General features: G+C 36.9%; 1 protein-coding gene across 1 annotated transcript; it reads right to left on the bottom strand.

Annotated features, from left to right (window-relative positions):
- Nucleotides 1-6,527: 6,527 nt before the first annotated feature.
- On the bottom strand, nucleotides 6,528-16,775 carry LOC139714305 (methyltransferase-like protein 27). The gene is made up of 5 exons (XM_071626019.1): nucleotides 16,614-16,775; nucleotides 15,740-15,862; nucleotides 14,403-14,541; nucleotides 12,833-12,925; nucleotides 6,528-6,727 (listed from the first exon to the last, which is right to left on the bottom strand). Exons 1-5 carry the CDS (start codon nucleotides 16,773-16,775, stop codon nucleotides 6,528-6,530), a joined length of 717 nt encoding a protein of 238 aa, XP_071482120.1.
- Between the last annotated feature and the right edge of the window lie 465 nt (nucleotides 16,776-17,240).

The following is a 17,240-nucleotide window of genomic DNA, read 5'->3' as shown; positions in this document are numbered from 1 at the left end:
ATTAACAAACATGTCGGGAAAAAGGAACCAGTAGGACTCGAAACTGCAATCTACCAGTAATTTGTAGAGGGAGACAAAGTGAAGAAACTCGCACCTGAAAGTTTCGGTACTTTAGAACTCTGGCAAGCAAAGTCGGAGACCCGAAATTTGGCCAACTTAAGATGTTTTCGTCAGCTTTCATCTATGTCAATCAATGTCATGATGTTTTTTTCGTGTATTCACTCTCACTCTTTACGTCTGTATTGAAATGGATGTTATTCGTATTCCATTTTCCTTGCTTTTGAGAGGTTCACAACATACAACCATGCTTTTTACTGGACCTCTAAATTCTTTTTTCCCCTCAAAACATAATTTTGTATTTTGCCGGTATGCATGTATATCTTTATCTGTTAACCATCATTTGAATTTATCCTTTGCACAGTCGAATGTATGCCTATGATGTGATTCCTGATTTATTCTGTGTTATGTTTTTGTTGAAAAAGAATGAAAATAAATGAATTGAATTGAAGTGCTAATGTAGTGAAATCCACCTAATCAAAACTGATACTCTGTGGGATATGAGCAGACTGTATTTTGTGTACAGATTTTAAAGGTCATGGCACCAAGTATCAAGAACAAAATCTGAGAAACTTGTCAGGAAGCAGAATTTCTGTACGATTATCGTTATTGCACTCTTAACTTTTTCTTTCAGCTTTCTTTTTTCTATTTTCTTTCAAATCTCTTTTTACCCCATTGCATGAGACTAGGAATATCGGACTTTGCAATCGATAACATTTATAGAATTTTAATGCATTTTTTCTTCCTTTTTTATAGTCTTAGTGATATTTTGGATGAATAAAGATAACTTGGCTGTTTCACCTCCTGGCCTGCTATTCAAATGACGAGTAAAGATTTTAAAAGAGTAAGAAGTATGAATAGATTTCCACTTTCATTTCATCTCAAAAAGGTACGATTCCATCGCAGGATCTCGATCAATATTGTTCCAAAAGCTGTAGAACCAGAGAATAACCTGCAAACAACATTTCTTCTTTTCATCTCTCGGTCTCCCGCTGCAGTTTTTAATCGATATACATATTTAAGAAAAATCGCAGTGGACATCTTGATTAAAAACTCAAACAAGACATTTTAAATGACAGAAGCTTGTCAAAGTAACATTTATTGATAATATTAGGACAGAAGAGCTAGATAGTAATTCAACAAATGTCATATTTGTCCAACTGTTTCTTTACTAAAAGACCAGCTAACCAGACGGGAAAAAAGGTGACCTATAGGTGGAAACCGGGGACTCATGTCTTCATTAAAAAAAAAAAAAAAAAAACATGTTTCTGTTTATGGTTTTCATGCTACGAGCGAAGCCCATCTATGTTTTTCATGATGCATTTTATGTTATTATTGTTCTGAAATTTTCGTTTTACTGCTTTTACTCCTTTCAAGGATAATAATCGTATAACAAAGCAAGTAATGGTTACCGACATTATTCCAAGACACGCAAAATGATTAAGAATTTAGTCTTTATCACTTATTTTATCACAGCATTATGATTTGATCATATCGGGGCAAGCCTTTCATTATATTGCAATACTAAAATATTACAATCATTACTACATGTAATCATTATTGAAAGGCATTAATATCATTATTACCACAAAACTAGGACAAGAGGCTCAACTTGGAGAAGAGACCATCGCGTCGTGTATATACTGTAGGATTCGAACCTAGAAGCCTAATGTATAATTTGATAACAATAGCTTATTACAGGAGGGTTCGTTTCTGTTTCTGTATTTTACTGGATACATAGTTGACCTTTAATGTCAGATGTCGTGTGGCAATAGATGCATATGAATATTATGTTTATATTCATCTAAGTAAAAATAAAGCATATAACGGTTTTATGTTTTGGTTTTTCGTTTGTTTTTTTTTATGTGTTTTGCATAACGTGCTTTTTTTTTCCATTTTCCTTTCGTCCATTCCAATTTTTCATAATTATAGATACGAACTAATGTGTCTCTGGTGTCCTATGATCCTCATATATTCTGATCAACTTAACCGAAATGAAGTGAAATAAATGAGAAGTAAGTAGCAACGAGGAGGTGCTACATAATAATTTCCAAAAAGAAAAACAATCTTGCAAGTGTAGAGATAATTACAGTCCACCGAATCGTGATTTATTGAAAACTGAAGCAAAAGGAAGGACTCCTCAGAAGAGAAAAACTCCTCACCTACCAAGGAAACACCAGCTTAGGGTTTAAAGTTTAGAGTTGGAAAACTCACGTTGGAAAGATTGAAAAGGTTGGTGTTTGTTTCGGCTAAGGAATTATATCATACTAAGTCATATCTTGATACTGATGTATAAAACACTATTGCAACTTCATCTTAAATATATGTATGGAATAGAAGTTAGGGAAAGTACATATGAATCAAATTTAAGTTTTGGATATTGCCCCAAAGATGGCAGTAAGAGTCATTTCTTTCAACCCTATTATGAATCCAGCAATAGAAATATTTCAAAATTTAAGGCTTCTCGGTATTATTCAATTACATAAGCTGTGTGTCTGTACATTTATATACAATGTTTAAAACGGTAACCTGCCTCATTCAGCTTTTAGATACATTAATATTGCTCATTTGTATCCCATAGATATAATACTATCCATAGAAATATAACAAGAAACAATTTGAATTTGCCTACAATTAACACTTATTACGGAAAGTTTTCTTTGTCATTTGTTGGAGTATCTTTATGAAATTATCTGTCGTACTCATACTCATTCCATAGATCTCTAAAATCACATGTGTTGGCTGTGTAATGCCCAAAGTACTACGTGTGCTATCGCTAATTTCACTGCTAAATATCATTCAGCAAAATTCATAAGTATATATGCATATATGTATTTATATTATATATGTATATATATATATATATATATGTATATTATGTATATATATATAATATATATATATATATTATATAATATTATATTATAAATATATATATATATATATATATATATATAATAGTATATTATAAATATATATATATATATATATATATATATAAGAGTTTTATTGCAAAATGAGCTAACTCCGTTCTTGTTATGTTACAAGTGAGGTGGAAAGTTTAATATATTTGTTCTGATGCTGGACATTGAAATGCTTAAAATGGCGCTTAGCTCATTTTGCAATAAAACTCTTCATTAAATCCCTTGCTTTATTTATTCCACATATTATCTACTTTTTTATTAGGAAATATATAATCATGTCAAGCTTTTAACTAAAATCTTTTATGATTTAAATAGTTGTAAATATGTTTGTTTCATGTATTTCAGACCACAGTTTGTAGAGCTATTCATTGTACTGTACTTATTATCTTTTTAGAAAATTTGTATCAGATAGGTATCGGACTTGATTAACATTCGTGCTATTTTTTGGTACCTTTTATCCTGTATTCATGCACGCGTCTTTTATTATGTGTCATGTCATGTACACATGTGAATAAGACTGATAATAAACTTCAACTTTAGTCATACTCCCCACTTGCCTACAAACATTATATTCGATATTATGTCAAACTAATTCAAAGCACGTATGCCTATGTATAGGCCCCTATTTACATTCGTGTGATGCTATTGTGCTTTACTTTTGCTTTCCTGTCTTGAACTATCTCATTCTTTACCTTATTACTACTATTTATAAAGCATAAGTATTTATCTGACAATAGCAGCACGACTGTATAATTACATGCCTAAATATTCGTGGATACATTGATCTATTGATTTATTCTAATTATATACGTATGTACATGATTATAATTATGATCTCGCAAGACTAGTATCGGGAGGTTTTTATCATTCCCATCTCTTACTCCCTCTGTCTGTCTCTCTGTCTGTCTCTGTCTCTCTCTTTCTCTGTGTCTTTTTCCTTTTATACCTTCTCTTCCACTACCATCTTGTTGGATCCCTTCGTTTATTGTATTGATAACGCATATATAATATATATCAACTATTATCAAAGAGTCAACCTTTTTTGCTTATTGTTGGCAACCGTTGGTAATAATTATGGTAATTCATAAACGCATGGAATTATGTCACAGTATGATGCACGGGTAATGAATATTGTTGAAGTTGTAGGAAACAGCCTTAGTTTGTTGCACGATATATGTATATTATGTTTAATGATATTGCTGGGGAAAAATAATAAATTGCAGAGTGATATGCTATATACAGACAAATCAAATCAAAATAAATCAAATAAGTGTAAGTTCTGCATTGATTTATTCACGTTTTTTCCACAATACAGTGTACATATAGTGCTATAGTGGATCCCTTTTTTTTTCTCCCTGAGCAATAAGACTGGCTTGACACCTTGTATACATGAATTGCCAACTGTTCTTAATTACCACTTGCTTTTCACCTTGCAGTTAAAAAAAAAATTATACCGAAAGTAATGTATGATTTTTATGTCTTATAATTTTGCGTTCTATGGAAGAAAAAACAAATGAAAACAGATTTAATCTAAAGGACAAGTCCACCTTCATAGACATGTGGATTGAGTGAATGCAGCAATATTAATAGAACACATCAGTGAGAGTGTGAGGAAAATCGGACGATCCACTCAAAAGTTATGAATTTTTAATAGTTTCTGCTCAGTCTCTGCTGGATGAGAAGACTACTGCACCTCGTAATGTCACACGTGTGTATAAACGATAAAAGAAAATAAGAAAATTCGACATATTTTCACTTTTCTCGCATGATAAAAAAAAAAAACACTTGACCTACCTCTTTCAGAAGGCAGGGGACTAATAATATATTAACCTTAATATATGTCAGTGACAAGTCGAGGAAATGTGCACTTTAAAAAAACAAACCGTGCAAATATTTTCACATACTTCTTTAATGTTAGGTTTCATGGACTTAAAATCATCGAGAAATGTGAGCCATCGGTAATTTCTCGTTCCTGTCTTTCCAATTTCTGAATTCAGAACACAGTGCAAGCCGCACTATGCCGGCAAGAATGAAAGAGGGAGAAACCATTGCTGTCACATAAGGCGCGGTCAGACTGGCAAAAGATCGCGAAGTTTAAGATCGCGAAGTCTTCCCGATCTTTTGCCGTGCGGTCACACTGGCAAAACTTCGAGATCTTAAAGATCGCGATCTTAAACTTCGCAATCTTTTGCCAGTCTGACCGTGCCCATGGAGGACTTTATCATTAAAATACTTGAGTATGACTCTCTTTGGCCCTCTGTGACGATCAGATGTTTCATTTTATTTTCATTTTATCTAAACATTTTTTCCATTTCCGACAAAAAAGTTACACACAACCATAAATGCAACAGCTGCGTTATTTTCTCATTATTTTACTGATAATTTACTGGTCTTGAGTGGAAAATCGTCGATCAAAAAAAGAAAAAGAAAAAACAAACAAAAGTAAAACGATATGTTGGTTATGTACTTAGATTTAAGTTTAAAAGAAAACACCACAAATATAAACAGATTTCTTTAACGATTTCGTGATATTTTCATTCACTTATTAAATCATTTGAAATATGCTATCTAAACTCAAATACCGAACAGGGGGTGGGGTAGGTGGGAGGAGGTATCTATACACCCGTCCTCACGAGACATCTCTTGCATTTTTAGAATTCCAGTTTTGGTATAGTATATTCAAAACATGCAAAGAAAAAGCAAGAATATATTCAGTTATTTAAATTTGTAAAAAAATATATATCTTTAATTACTTGCCGCTGTGTACGGTCATGGGGAGGGTATAATCTATCATCTTTAAAGGAAAAAAAAATCAAGTTTGCTCAAACGGAACCTGCACGCTAGCGTGTGGTGCATCAGACTATCTAAAGCTTTGTGCACATACAGTGAAAGATAAGTCCAGGGAGGTGGCGATCTGGGCAGTGATTACGATAATCGCAACTGACTTAATTCAGGAGTTTGTGTAAAGTTCAGCGTACAAAAATAGCTGCAGTACAATCCATTTGACCAGGTACGGAGCTAATATTTAATATGTAGCTCCATGCTTTAGCCATGCACCTACAACACTATGTTTGAGTAATTGCGAAGTCCGGGCGTTGCCTCATGGCAGAGCACGAGATCTGCACGCAGTCGTAGCGTGTCTGTCTTTGGATTTTACCTCCACCTACTGGGTAGGTTTAGCTAACTACTGGCATACATAGGGATCCGACGGGATTTGTAGATGTGCTGAATTCACAGATTATCCCCATTATTATCTATTTTATAGGCCTATACACATGTCAGTAGTAGTTACGATATTATATTTAAATGCCACGACTACATGCAATTCTCATGCGTGCCACGAGGCCACGCCTGCATGTACTTTGCACACATTAATTTTATATCTATATTTATATCTATATCTATATCTTTATCAATATCTATGATAGCGTATCTCTATTTGAATGGCATGCATTGAACCATGCTTCACATCCAGTGTCCATTGTTTTATATTCAACATGTCCAGACATAGGTCCAGGCGGACATCAAGAGAGGTCAAAAATAGGATTAGAGTACACGATAAACCAGGCCAAGCCCCTGAGATTCTGAACCACCCTCGGTGTTGTCTATGGAATAGAGTCCTCTCTCGTGGCGTACTTTCGAGATTTTCCCTTCCTGCACAAGATCAATAAGGGTACTCTTCAGATTTATACCCCCTCTGCCCTCTTCAAAACACTTCTCCCTAATTGTGAGGACGAGATGTCCACCTGGATGAAAGAAAAAAGAAGAGGACATAATTTATCACTGCATGATACGCACCAAATGAAAATGTTAAATATAAACAAACAATGCCAAATGAAGCCACATTGATGTTTCATCTGCAAACAAAACTCAACAAAAAAACCCAGGAATTATGACATAAAAAAAGAAACAATACAAGGCGGACATAGCTGTTGAAACATCAAACAAAGTGATGATGATAATTTTGGTAAAATGGTAAATGACGTTATTTACAAGGATGATAGTCAATCATTGCCACTCTGATATAGATTATCTGGTAAGATATTATCAATTGCCATAACAGCAATTCTTAGAGGAATGTATTATATCTATTATAATATGACGACGAAACTACCACAATAAAATCACTAAAATACGTAAGATGAGAAGAGCAACTACGGTATAACTGTACAATCTGGTTTTGGAGGAACGTCTGCTTGTCGTCCTCCAGACGGCCTGACAAACGCAATGAATAAACGAACAATCCTCTTAACATGTAGCCTAGAAAGATTTTGCCAATTATAATGAGGGGAGAAAATAGAATGCAGAACAAAACATTAGAATGCAAAGACTACAATAGAACTACAGCCTCTAATCGAGGTCTTTCCGGCATCTTATAAAAAAAGTAACGGGGTCGTCATCAAAATCTAATGGAGCGAGGAAGGACAGTCACCACTCACTCGTACCTGCCTCTACTTGCGGCGCGCTTACTATATTTTTCATATTACTTTACCTATTTATTTATTTTCACTACGCTAGTGTTCCCAGTCCCACAGTAGTACATGTATCGCAAAAATCGTGACCGAGTACAACACTACGACACGACGCAGGACATATTAGGCTACGAGTAGCACCAATGCTACTAAAGGAGTGGGCCTCTCTCTAAAGAAATTAGCTTTCCGCTTTCCATTGTTACGAAGAAAGAATGATCTATAATTCAATGGGACGATGTCGGAAACATGCAAAGAATACATGTTTCACGAAATCGACGGGGTCAGGCCTCACTTAATAGCCTGGGTCATTTAAATATTCAACAATAGGTGTTTTCACATCAGCCCGATGTTTCGAAATAGCGCGCTATTTTCTGACTTGGGAAATTAACCCGATCACGAAATATTAGCGCGCTATTTGATAATGTGAACACAAATTAGCGCGCTAATAGTTGTATCGCTCTGGTCGAGAAAATTTCTCGAGTCCGGCCAACTCGGGAAATTTCTGACATTAGTGAAAACGCCTATTAGGCGTTTTCACATCAGCCCGATGTTTCGAAATGGCGCGCTATTTTGCTGACTATTTTCTGCGACAAATATCTCGAGCTTGGATTTTTATCGGGCTGATGTGAAAACGCCTATTGAGGCAAACTGCACACAGAGCTTGAGAAATTTTTGAAAGTGCGCACATTACTGATGCTGTTTGCACCATACTCAGCTGTCGACTTAGCTCGAAAAAAAATTCGGGCTAATTCTCTTCGGGCTGATGTGAATAAGAAATGAAATAGCGCGCTAATTTGCAATCGCGAAAAATATCTGTAGCTTGGAGTTTTATCGGGCTGATGTGAAAACGCCTATTGTAAATAGGCCATACCCTCCCAGTATCTTCGATTTGAATAGGCATTGTTTGCCAGTCGATGACGTAACCATTGAGCGCAGCTAAGACCAGGCGTCCACTAGGGCGCGGACAAGACGCGGACAAGCCCCGGAATGCAAATTTGGTATTCCGCACTCCTTCGGGAACCTGTCCGCACGTTACTGAACGTGTCCGCTCACTGTCCTAAACATGTCCGGGCGTTTCCGCACCTTCGGGAGAGAGAAAAATTTCCGCGTCCAAATTTTGATCGAGACCAAAATTTGGACGCGGAAATGAACTTCCTGACACCTTCGGCGACTTGTCCTGACGATGTCCTGAGGATGTCCCGCTTGTCCGGAACCCTTCCGCTCCTTCCGCACACGCTCCGGAAAGAATCCCGCGGTGTGGGGAAGCTTCCCGAATGAAAGCGGAAGACACCAGGAATGTTTTAGGACAGCGCGGAGCCGATGCGAATCTATATATGCAAGTGTCCGGAACCTATGCGGAAATTTTGTGATCGAGACACGAAAATGTCGACACTTTCCGCGACCGTCATGCCAATGAAACGCAAAATGAGCAAGAAGGGAGGCGAGGCCCCCATGCAAATATCTCCATCACAGGCACACCTTTCGTCTGGTGATGAAGAACAGGTATATCTAAAGAATTTCCGGTCCCAGAAGGCAAAGAAGAAGGTAGTAGAGACTGTGCCAAAAGCAACCAGAAAGAAGTGAAATCAGCCCCCTAATTTCCTAGTAAGTTTGTTTTGATTTGATCTTTTCAGAAATTATTTTTCATCTGAGTGACTTTCCTGGTTCCTATTACTTACTATAGTACATTTTCCTTTATGTGGTTTTCGTATTTTATTTGCAAACGAACTATGTTGTCCCATGTGACAGCCCAGCTGAAAATCACAAAAGTAGGTGGAAGTGCACTCAGAAAAAGAAAGCATAGAATTTTTGGCTAAATGTTAATGTATTATATAAACATGAACAAGTTGTTATTCATACGTAAATGCTTTCTAATGATACAACATATTAGAACAAAAGACAAATTCATCACACTAAAAAGCATGAATTCAATTGCAAAGATATACCTGTGGTCTCATTACAATGTAATATTTTTGAAGCCCAAAATAACAATGAAAGCTAAAGATGATGGAGGAAAATGAAGAATTTTCTGTCACTTCAAAATTCAAGTGAAATGAGAGAAAAAGCAATAAATCATGAACTCGAAAAAGTGTTAAATTTCTGTCTTTCTTTTGTTTTTGCTGAGTGTATATATTTAAGTGCACATTAAGCATCACAAATCATTTCAGAAATATTCTTTACCTGAATGATTTTCGTAGTTGTTATTACCTAATAATTTTTCTTCTCTTTTTGTTTTAGTTGCAAATAAACTCGATTGTCCAATTTGACAGCCCAGCTGAACCCCCCCCCCCCCAAAAAAAAAGTAAATTAAAGTAGGTTAAAAATATTTCCCCACTTTTACACTTCACTGACAATAGGCTAGTAAGCTCTAAGCATGAAAAAAAAAATTCTCGGACTTAAAAATGTTCAAAAGTGATCGAAATAAGAGAGGGTTAGAAATGCACAAGGGTAAAAATCAGAGAAAGAAACACAAATTTAATGATTAGGATCATTTTGGCATGCTCTATACAGAAGTATCAGACAAAACATGTACATACTTCACGATGGATAAAGCACAGGTCTAAAAAAAGGGAATAAAGAATATATATATATAAGTAACAAAACTGCAACAAAGTTCATGCTGTATTCACCAACGGTTTATTTCTTGTGAAGAAATAAACCGTTGGTGAATACAGCATGAACTTTGTTGCAGTTTTGTTACTTATCTTTTTATCTTGCCCAAACGTGGACTACCTCATCAACATGATTACATATACATATATATATATATATATATATATATATATGATATACATAAATATATATGGTTCAAAAAGTTTGCGAATATTATCCATGTGACTGTAGGCAGAGAAAAATTGTTCTCCCAGATGAGACAAATCAAAAAAAAAAAAATGAGTCGTCAGCCGACATGCAGACAATCCTATTCTTCGACTATCGGTGGTCACATTCTATTATCAAATAATATTGACCAATCATATTAATATAATATCAGCCGCTACTGCGGAAGCACAACAAGGAGCATCAATGACGGCTAGCAGTCAAATGAGGAAAAGTCAAAGTCAGCGCCAAATTTATACCTTTCCATTTTCCTGGTATTGTCCGCAGTTTGTCCGCATGCCTAACTTGTGTTGTCCGGAAGGCATCCTGATTGTCCGCGTTCATTCCTGGTGTAATCCTAGATGTTTCCGCGCTGCCCGGCTACGATTAGCATATTCCGAGGTATTTCGCGCTCTTCCGGAGTGATTCCTAGGAATGTCCGCAGTCAGTCCGCGGACAGTCCGCGGACAGTCCGCGGACAGTCCTAGGAATGTCCCAGGACAAGCCGATTCACAAAGTTATTCCGCGTCTGTCGCGGACAGGATGCCGAAATAACAAAATTTGCTTCCGCAACCCTTCCGGAGCCTGTCCGCGCCCAAGTGGACGTCCGCCCTAAAGCTCCTTCTCAAAAGCTTCTCGTATTCGTATTTTAATGGCAACAAAGGAAAAGGTTCCTCGTTGCAAAACAGTCTCTGCAGGGATAAGCAGGCATATCATGGCTAATGGTACATCCATGCAGCAACGTATACTCGCTGTAAATACTCTGGGTTGTCGCGACTACCTACACAAAATAATCAGTGCCGCTTCTCGACTTAAACTTCTCATTTACTATTGGCGATGTAAAACCCAACCCCGTTCTTTCTGAGAGCCAGGAGAGGAGCCAAACGTTCAGTCATTCGTCTAATAGCGTTAAGGGCCACCCCACGAAGTTACTGTTGAAAAGAATGAGTTTCTATAGATTTAATCATATGAAATGCAACCTTTGACACGCGACGAGTAATAAGTATTGATGGCCCTAAGTTTTAGGATTCAACACTGTTTGGCACATCTCTCTCTCTGGCTAATCAGATCCCAACTAAACTTTTTCATACTGCATCATTATAATGTCCATAGATGTAATACACAGGCCTCCAGGTTCCCGTACGGAACGGGTTAACTTTCTGCCATGGCTCCAATAGCTGGTTTCTGTCCTATATCATAGACTCGTCTTTCTGTATATACGGCAGGTGTATTACCTGAAGCTATACTTCTGGAATAATTGAAAAGGGACTATTCCAGGTCCTACGTCAATTCGCTCTGTGCACACCTCTTAACCCCTGATTTTTCTACAACGTGCATTTCCCATAGACCCCTGCCCGAGTATACTCGGGACTCGTCCTCAACGGCATTGCTGAATGTGACGCAGGGCAATGATGTTGTGTTAATTTTACCTACTGGTGGCATTCAATTTTATTCCTATACTATCGCTTCGTTCCCTTTGATTCTCGTTCCACGTATAGATCATCTAACACTTGAGCCTATTAACAACAGACATTTATGTGCCTTATACCATAGATTTCTCCGTCAAAAATTTGTCAGAAACAATTTTGCATAAAAAAGATAACACGGGATGCCGCTGTGAATAAGTGCAGGTAGTAATAGCAATGCATGGTGAGGCACACGATTGTGTCTATTGTTCAGCGCAAGTGTTACAAGAGGATGACGTCACGGATGGAATATGAATGAAGATATCTGGAGGACTTTTTTTTGTTAGTGGTGTGGCCTTTAAACAGAGTGCAGACAAAAAAAAATCATGAAAGATTTAAAAGATTTAAAAGTAAAACCATGTGATGCATACTCTCATGAAGTATGTATAGACTGATTTGGTTTGATAGGCAGCTACTAACCAAAAAGTATCAATAGAGGTCAACCAAAGATTTGGATTGCAGGAGGATTTGTTTCTGTCTTGTCTGTGCATTCCTGACATTAAACAGTGTTCTAGAGGAATCATTGCTAGGGAAACATGTCACCATGCTGCCAATGGGCTGATAATGTCCAGACTGAACTATACTGTTCAGCAAGCACACTTCACTGTATGTACCGTCAGCTGCCGCGGACAAGGCCATACGCCATAAAGAAGCTTTATACCCTTTAATATCACGCTGCCAGGCTTGCTTATGGCAACTGCACCACTTACCACAGGCTACATTTTTTACCCTGTCCTATCATCCATATCGACTGGATATCTACCACCACCATTTCATCTTACTATACCAACAAGGCAATAAGTCATGCACTATATACAAGTAATACAATTATGATAATGAAAATGGTAACTAAGCATATAATGCAATCACAATAACAATACAAATGACAGTTAAGATGATGTTAGAAACTTTATCAAAATCGGTATTTTCGACATATTATTTCATGTTCCACTCACAGCACCCGATGTTAAAAGAGGAAACTCTTCTCAGGCTTCGGTCCTTTGATTCCGACATGATAAATAATTATTTCATGACAAAAGCGCAATTCCACCAAAACCATGTCAATACAATCTATTGTCGTGTGGTGCGCCCTCACCGGGTTTAGTCAGGCGAATCATCTCGGGCACGCTGTCGCCATTTAGGTGACCAGGCACAAAACAGCCAGTGCTTGTTACAACGTCGAAATATCCTGTCAAACGGAAGAAGGAGGGGGAGAAGGAGAAGAAAAACATTAAGCAGGAAGAGAAGAAGAAGAAGACAAAATAGAACATGACCGAGAAGATGATGAAGAAGAAAAAGAGTAAATAGTGACAAAGATTATAGTAAAGAGATAGATACAGTTAGATGTACAAAGATAAACGGATATATATACATGTATATACAGATCAATGGATGAAAGATACAGAGACAGAAAGAATGGGTCATGGGGGGGGGGGTTGAGCGAGAGAGGGAAAATTGGGAAAGAGCATGGCCTAGAAATCATTTGCGTTGTTCATCTTTTGTAAATCAAACATTTTCATCGTGGAAAGAATAAGCACACAACATAGACACGTTATAATGAACACATCATGTTACCTTCAGCTTCAACTATTGAGAAATCTACGAAAATCAAGATATTTCGTCAATAGGTTGGATCCCGTCATTCTTAGAATCGGTCTCCTTCTTCGCATGTTTGCATATGACGTCAGTTTGTACTTTGTTTGGGCATATGTCTTCAAATCGTACAGAACGAAACATGCTCAAATAAAAGAGTAAGATCTACTGTAACATACAAACTGTTGCTGTCTTCTCATCCAGAAATGGTGGCACGAAAATTCATAACTCTTGCCATGCTTGCACGGACTGTGAGATTTTCCTGTTAAATGCGTTACACATCTTTTAATGTAGGCCTCCTAATATTGTTGTTAAAGGGACCGCACAGTACTGGTTGAGGTGAGGATTCAGGTTTATAACATTCCTAAGTGAGATAATGAGAAACCTCTTATGAAATATGAAAGAGCATGTCATTTTAAGAAGGATTCAACGTTTATTTGATGAAAATTGGTTTTCAAAGGGCTGAGATATCCAAAAAAGTGATAATAATAAAAGGCAACAGGCCACGACTTTAGCCTCTTTGTTTCACCTTGTTTTGGGATATCTCAGCCATTTCAAAATTGATTTTCATCAAATAAACTTTTGATACCCCTTAGAATTGCATGCTCTTTGACATCTCACAGAGTGGTTTCTGAATATCACGCAAAATGTTAAAAGCTAAATCCTCACCTCAACCAAAACAGCTCGGTCCCTTTAAATTCATTGGATTCGCATATATTTTTGTAAATTTTACGTAACTTAACCACGAAGAGGACCACTTCAATGATTTTCAATTCTTACTTCATGAGAAAGTAAGACGAATATATATATTTTGATGTACATATTATACATTCTATCTATGTATATATAACAATTCTATATCATTCATAATTATATCTATGTCATTACTATGTTAGCATTAAACGTTGGAAGTCTGCTTCGGAGATTCTTGCTCATCATTTGCCTCCAAGTCAGTTCTTGCAAATTTCACTATAGGTAAATAATACAAAACACATGAACACGTTTCCAGTAAACAATGGGTTAAGTCTAAGAAGGCCTGTCATCGAGTAATCATTTCGAAATAGCCGTGTTACCATCCGGAAAGTCCAGCCGGCAGTTTCCGTCAAAGTTGGCCTGGACGGTCCGGCTGTAAACTCCCTTTTCCGCTGCCACTTTCAGGCTCTCGTCCGAGAGGTCAAGTCCGTACATGTTCTTGTAACCATGCTTTCCCATCTAATTAGATGAAGTTGTATATGGAGGACGTGTGAATTAGAGAGCAATTGGTCAATGGTACCGATCACAGACGAACGCTTTTTTTAATAGTTTTTTTTTTATAGTAAGGAACACTGGCAGACCGACCGACCTGTGGCCTAACTTTTAAAAAGTCACTGATGTTCTTTACATCTCACCCCTGCTCCAGATATAGTTCAGCAAAATACCGATTTTGTCCGCTGCCAAAGAAAGTTCCCCGATTTTTGAAATGATAAAGGGCTCAACATTCTACTTGTCGAGTCATTTTTGGGTAATGAATTTTCATACTCTGTAGATTGAGGAGCCTTTGCAGTTTTTATTTCCTATGGAAGAAGAATACTGAATTGTTCAAATAAGCAACTTATGAGACCGCACGCTGCCTTATATTGAGTGATAACAATGATCATTACCCCAGTCAATTGCCAGTGACGATAAGCCCGTAATTAATCTCTCAGGAAAGTGTTAAAGTTCTGATCGAAAAAAAGGAAACAATTTGCCTTGCAAGTACCATGTCTGAACTTTAAGTTAAAAATCCGTCTTCGTTGGCAGATGGCAACGAAATAAATCCATGCATTATTGTCAAATTTGGTAATAAGACTTTTCCTCACAAAAACCTTCACTCTCAACTTTGAAAATCGTCAGATTTTGCAAATTTCTTGACAAGCACCTTTATATAGCAAGCCGGACCCTTTGCTTAAAGGAGACCTCAATAATTATTATGATTTTAGACCTTTGCCTTTAAGCGTCTTGGCTAAACTATAATACAGAGTTTCAGAATTTACAGTAGATTGGATTATGACAAATAGGAATGTTGAACAAAAATTATAACACATCACAATGAACAAGGACGGTGACATAGCAGTTTCACAAAGGAATACTGATTGGATTGGATGCCTATAAAAAGTAAACAAAACAAAAAAGAAAGCACACTGGTGGGTTTGTTAAGCATGTGATATTGTAATAAAATTACATTGCTTAATTACTGGATAATTTAAATTCCCAAGCCATCATCTTTGTTCAGTGTATTATGCTTTGGGTTTGTCAGAACATCGGTTTATCTGCTCCAGGACCACAATAAATTCCGCCCCACCCCACCCCGACCCAAATGTACAAGAGTTATGCACGACATGATTTGAAATCATATGAATTGTCTGGAATGCCCCTTCTGAATTCAACTTACCTCTACACCCACGAGGCCAGTACCACAGCCTATGTCAAGAATTGCAGCTTCTTTGCTCAGCTCTACTCCGCGGATAGCATTGGTTGTCAGTACAGGTGCATTGTAATATATAGCTTCAACTATCTGTTTAAAGAGAATAAATTCATAATCTTATTCGTCGTTACCTTTGTCTTAATTGGAAAACAACGTAACATCAGTTTTCGTGATCAAAGGGCTGGTGACGAAACCAAATGTTTATTGGATTATAGTCATCTGCATAATCATATGCCGAAAATCGACGTGAGCCTCTGGAACAGAAGTGATATTCTGCATATAGGATTGTTGACGGACCTGTGCCAGTATCATTTGTATATTAAAAGATATATATATATACATATACACACTTGGTGATTCTATCCGTCTATATATATATATATATATATATATATATATATAATACATATGTATATACATAATGCCATTCTGTACATGAGAAGGACATGTGGATCTAATCTCGAAAGATTTTCTGAAGATCAGGCACTTAGGGAGTCGTTGTTTACATAAACAGCCCCACCCAGTTACCGTTTGACATATCAGCAAGTTGAACGAAGCTTTGCTCGATGAATTATGAAAATGTACATGCTGCAAACACGTAACATGATATCGTTGATACTACAATGTACGTGTAATAACATGATCGACTCAATTACACTGCAAAATGTATACAACAAATCAATCTACTCCCCCCGGCATATTTGACCTCTGACTTTATGTTTCTAATATAAACAACACATCATTGTCTCCATACGATAGGATTCATTTCCAAATGGATGATCAAATAGAAAAGGCATCAGGCTGTTGTCCCCCAAAACGAAACGTTAAAATGCATAATTACCGAGTCGTATTCTCGCGCCACGTCATCATAGATTTTCTCGGCGTTATCTTTGTTAACGCTTCGCAGGGTGTCAATCTTACTTCTTGCCACTTTGACGTATGCGTCACCCTTCCCGTCCTTGGCAATGTCGGATTCATTGTTGTTAAAGACGACGCTCGACATCTTCTTTTACGCAGGACTTCGCAGCCTCCTTAATTGAAAATGGAACTATTTATGATGGGGAAGAAATAAGATGTAACAAGAAACGGAATTTTAGTTTAAAGAGTAAAAGTATAATTATCAATCATATATACTGACATTTGTGGGAATAGATGCTACTTTTCTATAATATGCCAATCAAATGTGCAGAAATTAGACATACATACACCACCGTCGTGGATAGAAAATTAACACGGCACACAAACAATGTATAGAATAAAAGGCATATTAATTGTGACACCAGTAAGAAAGGAGGTCTATTCTGGTGTCAAAGTTTAATGGAATGTAAAGTCCTCTGTAATTCATTCTACTAGTCAAAATTAGTTTCTGGGCTTCGGTTAGTCTTAATTCATGCTACGATTCACATTGGCATAGAGTTTAATATCCTCCGACACATATCTGAAAGTAGGGTTACGTATTGCAAAGTTT

This window comes from Diadema antillarum, unplaced genomic scaffold, assembly GCF_040938485.1.
Source record: "Diadema antillarum isolate AM-2024a unplaced genomic scaffold, OU_Dant_1.0 seq00002227_RagTag, whole genome shotgun sequence".
Taxonomy (NCBI): domain Eukaryota; kingdom Metazoa; phylum Echinodermata; class Echinoidea; order Diadematoida; family Diadematidae; genus Diadema; species Diadema antillarum.
Note: the sequence above shows the minus strand (reverse complement) of the source record. Positions and strands in the feature narration are given on the sequence as shown.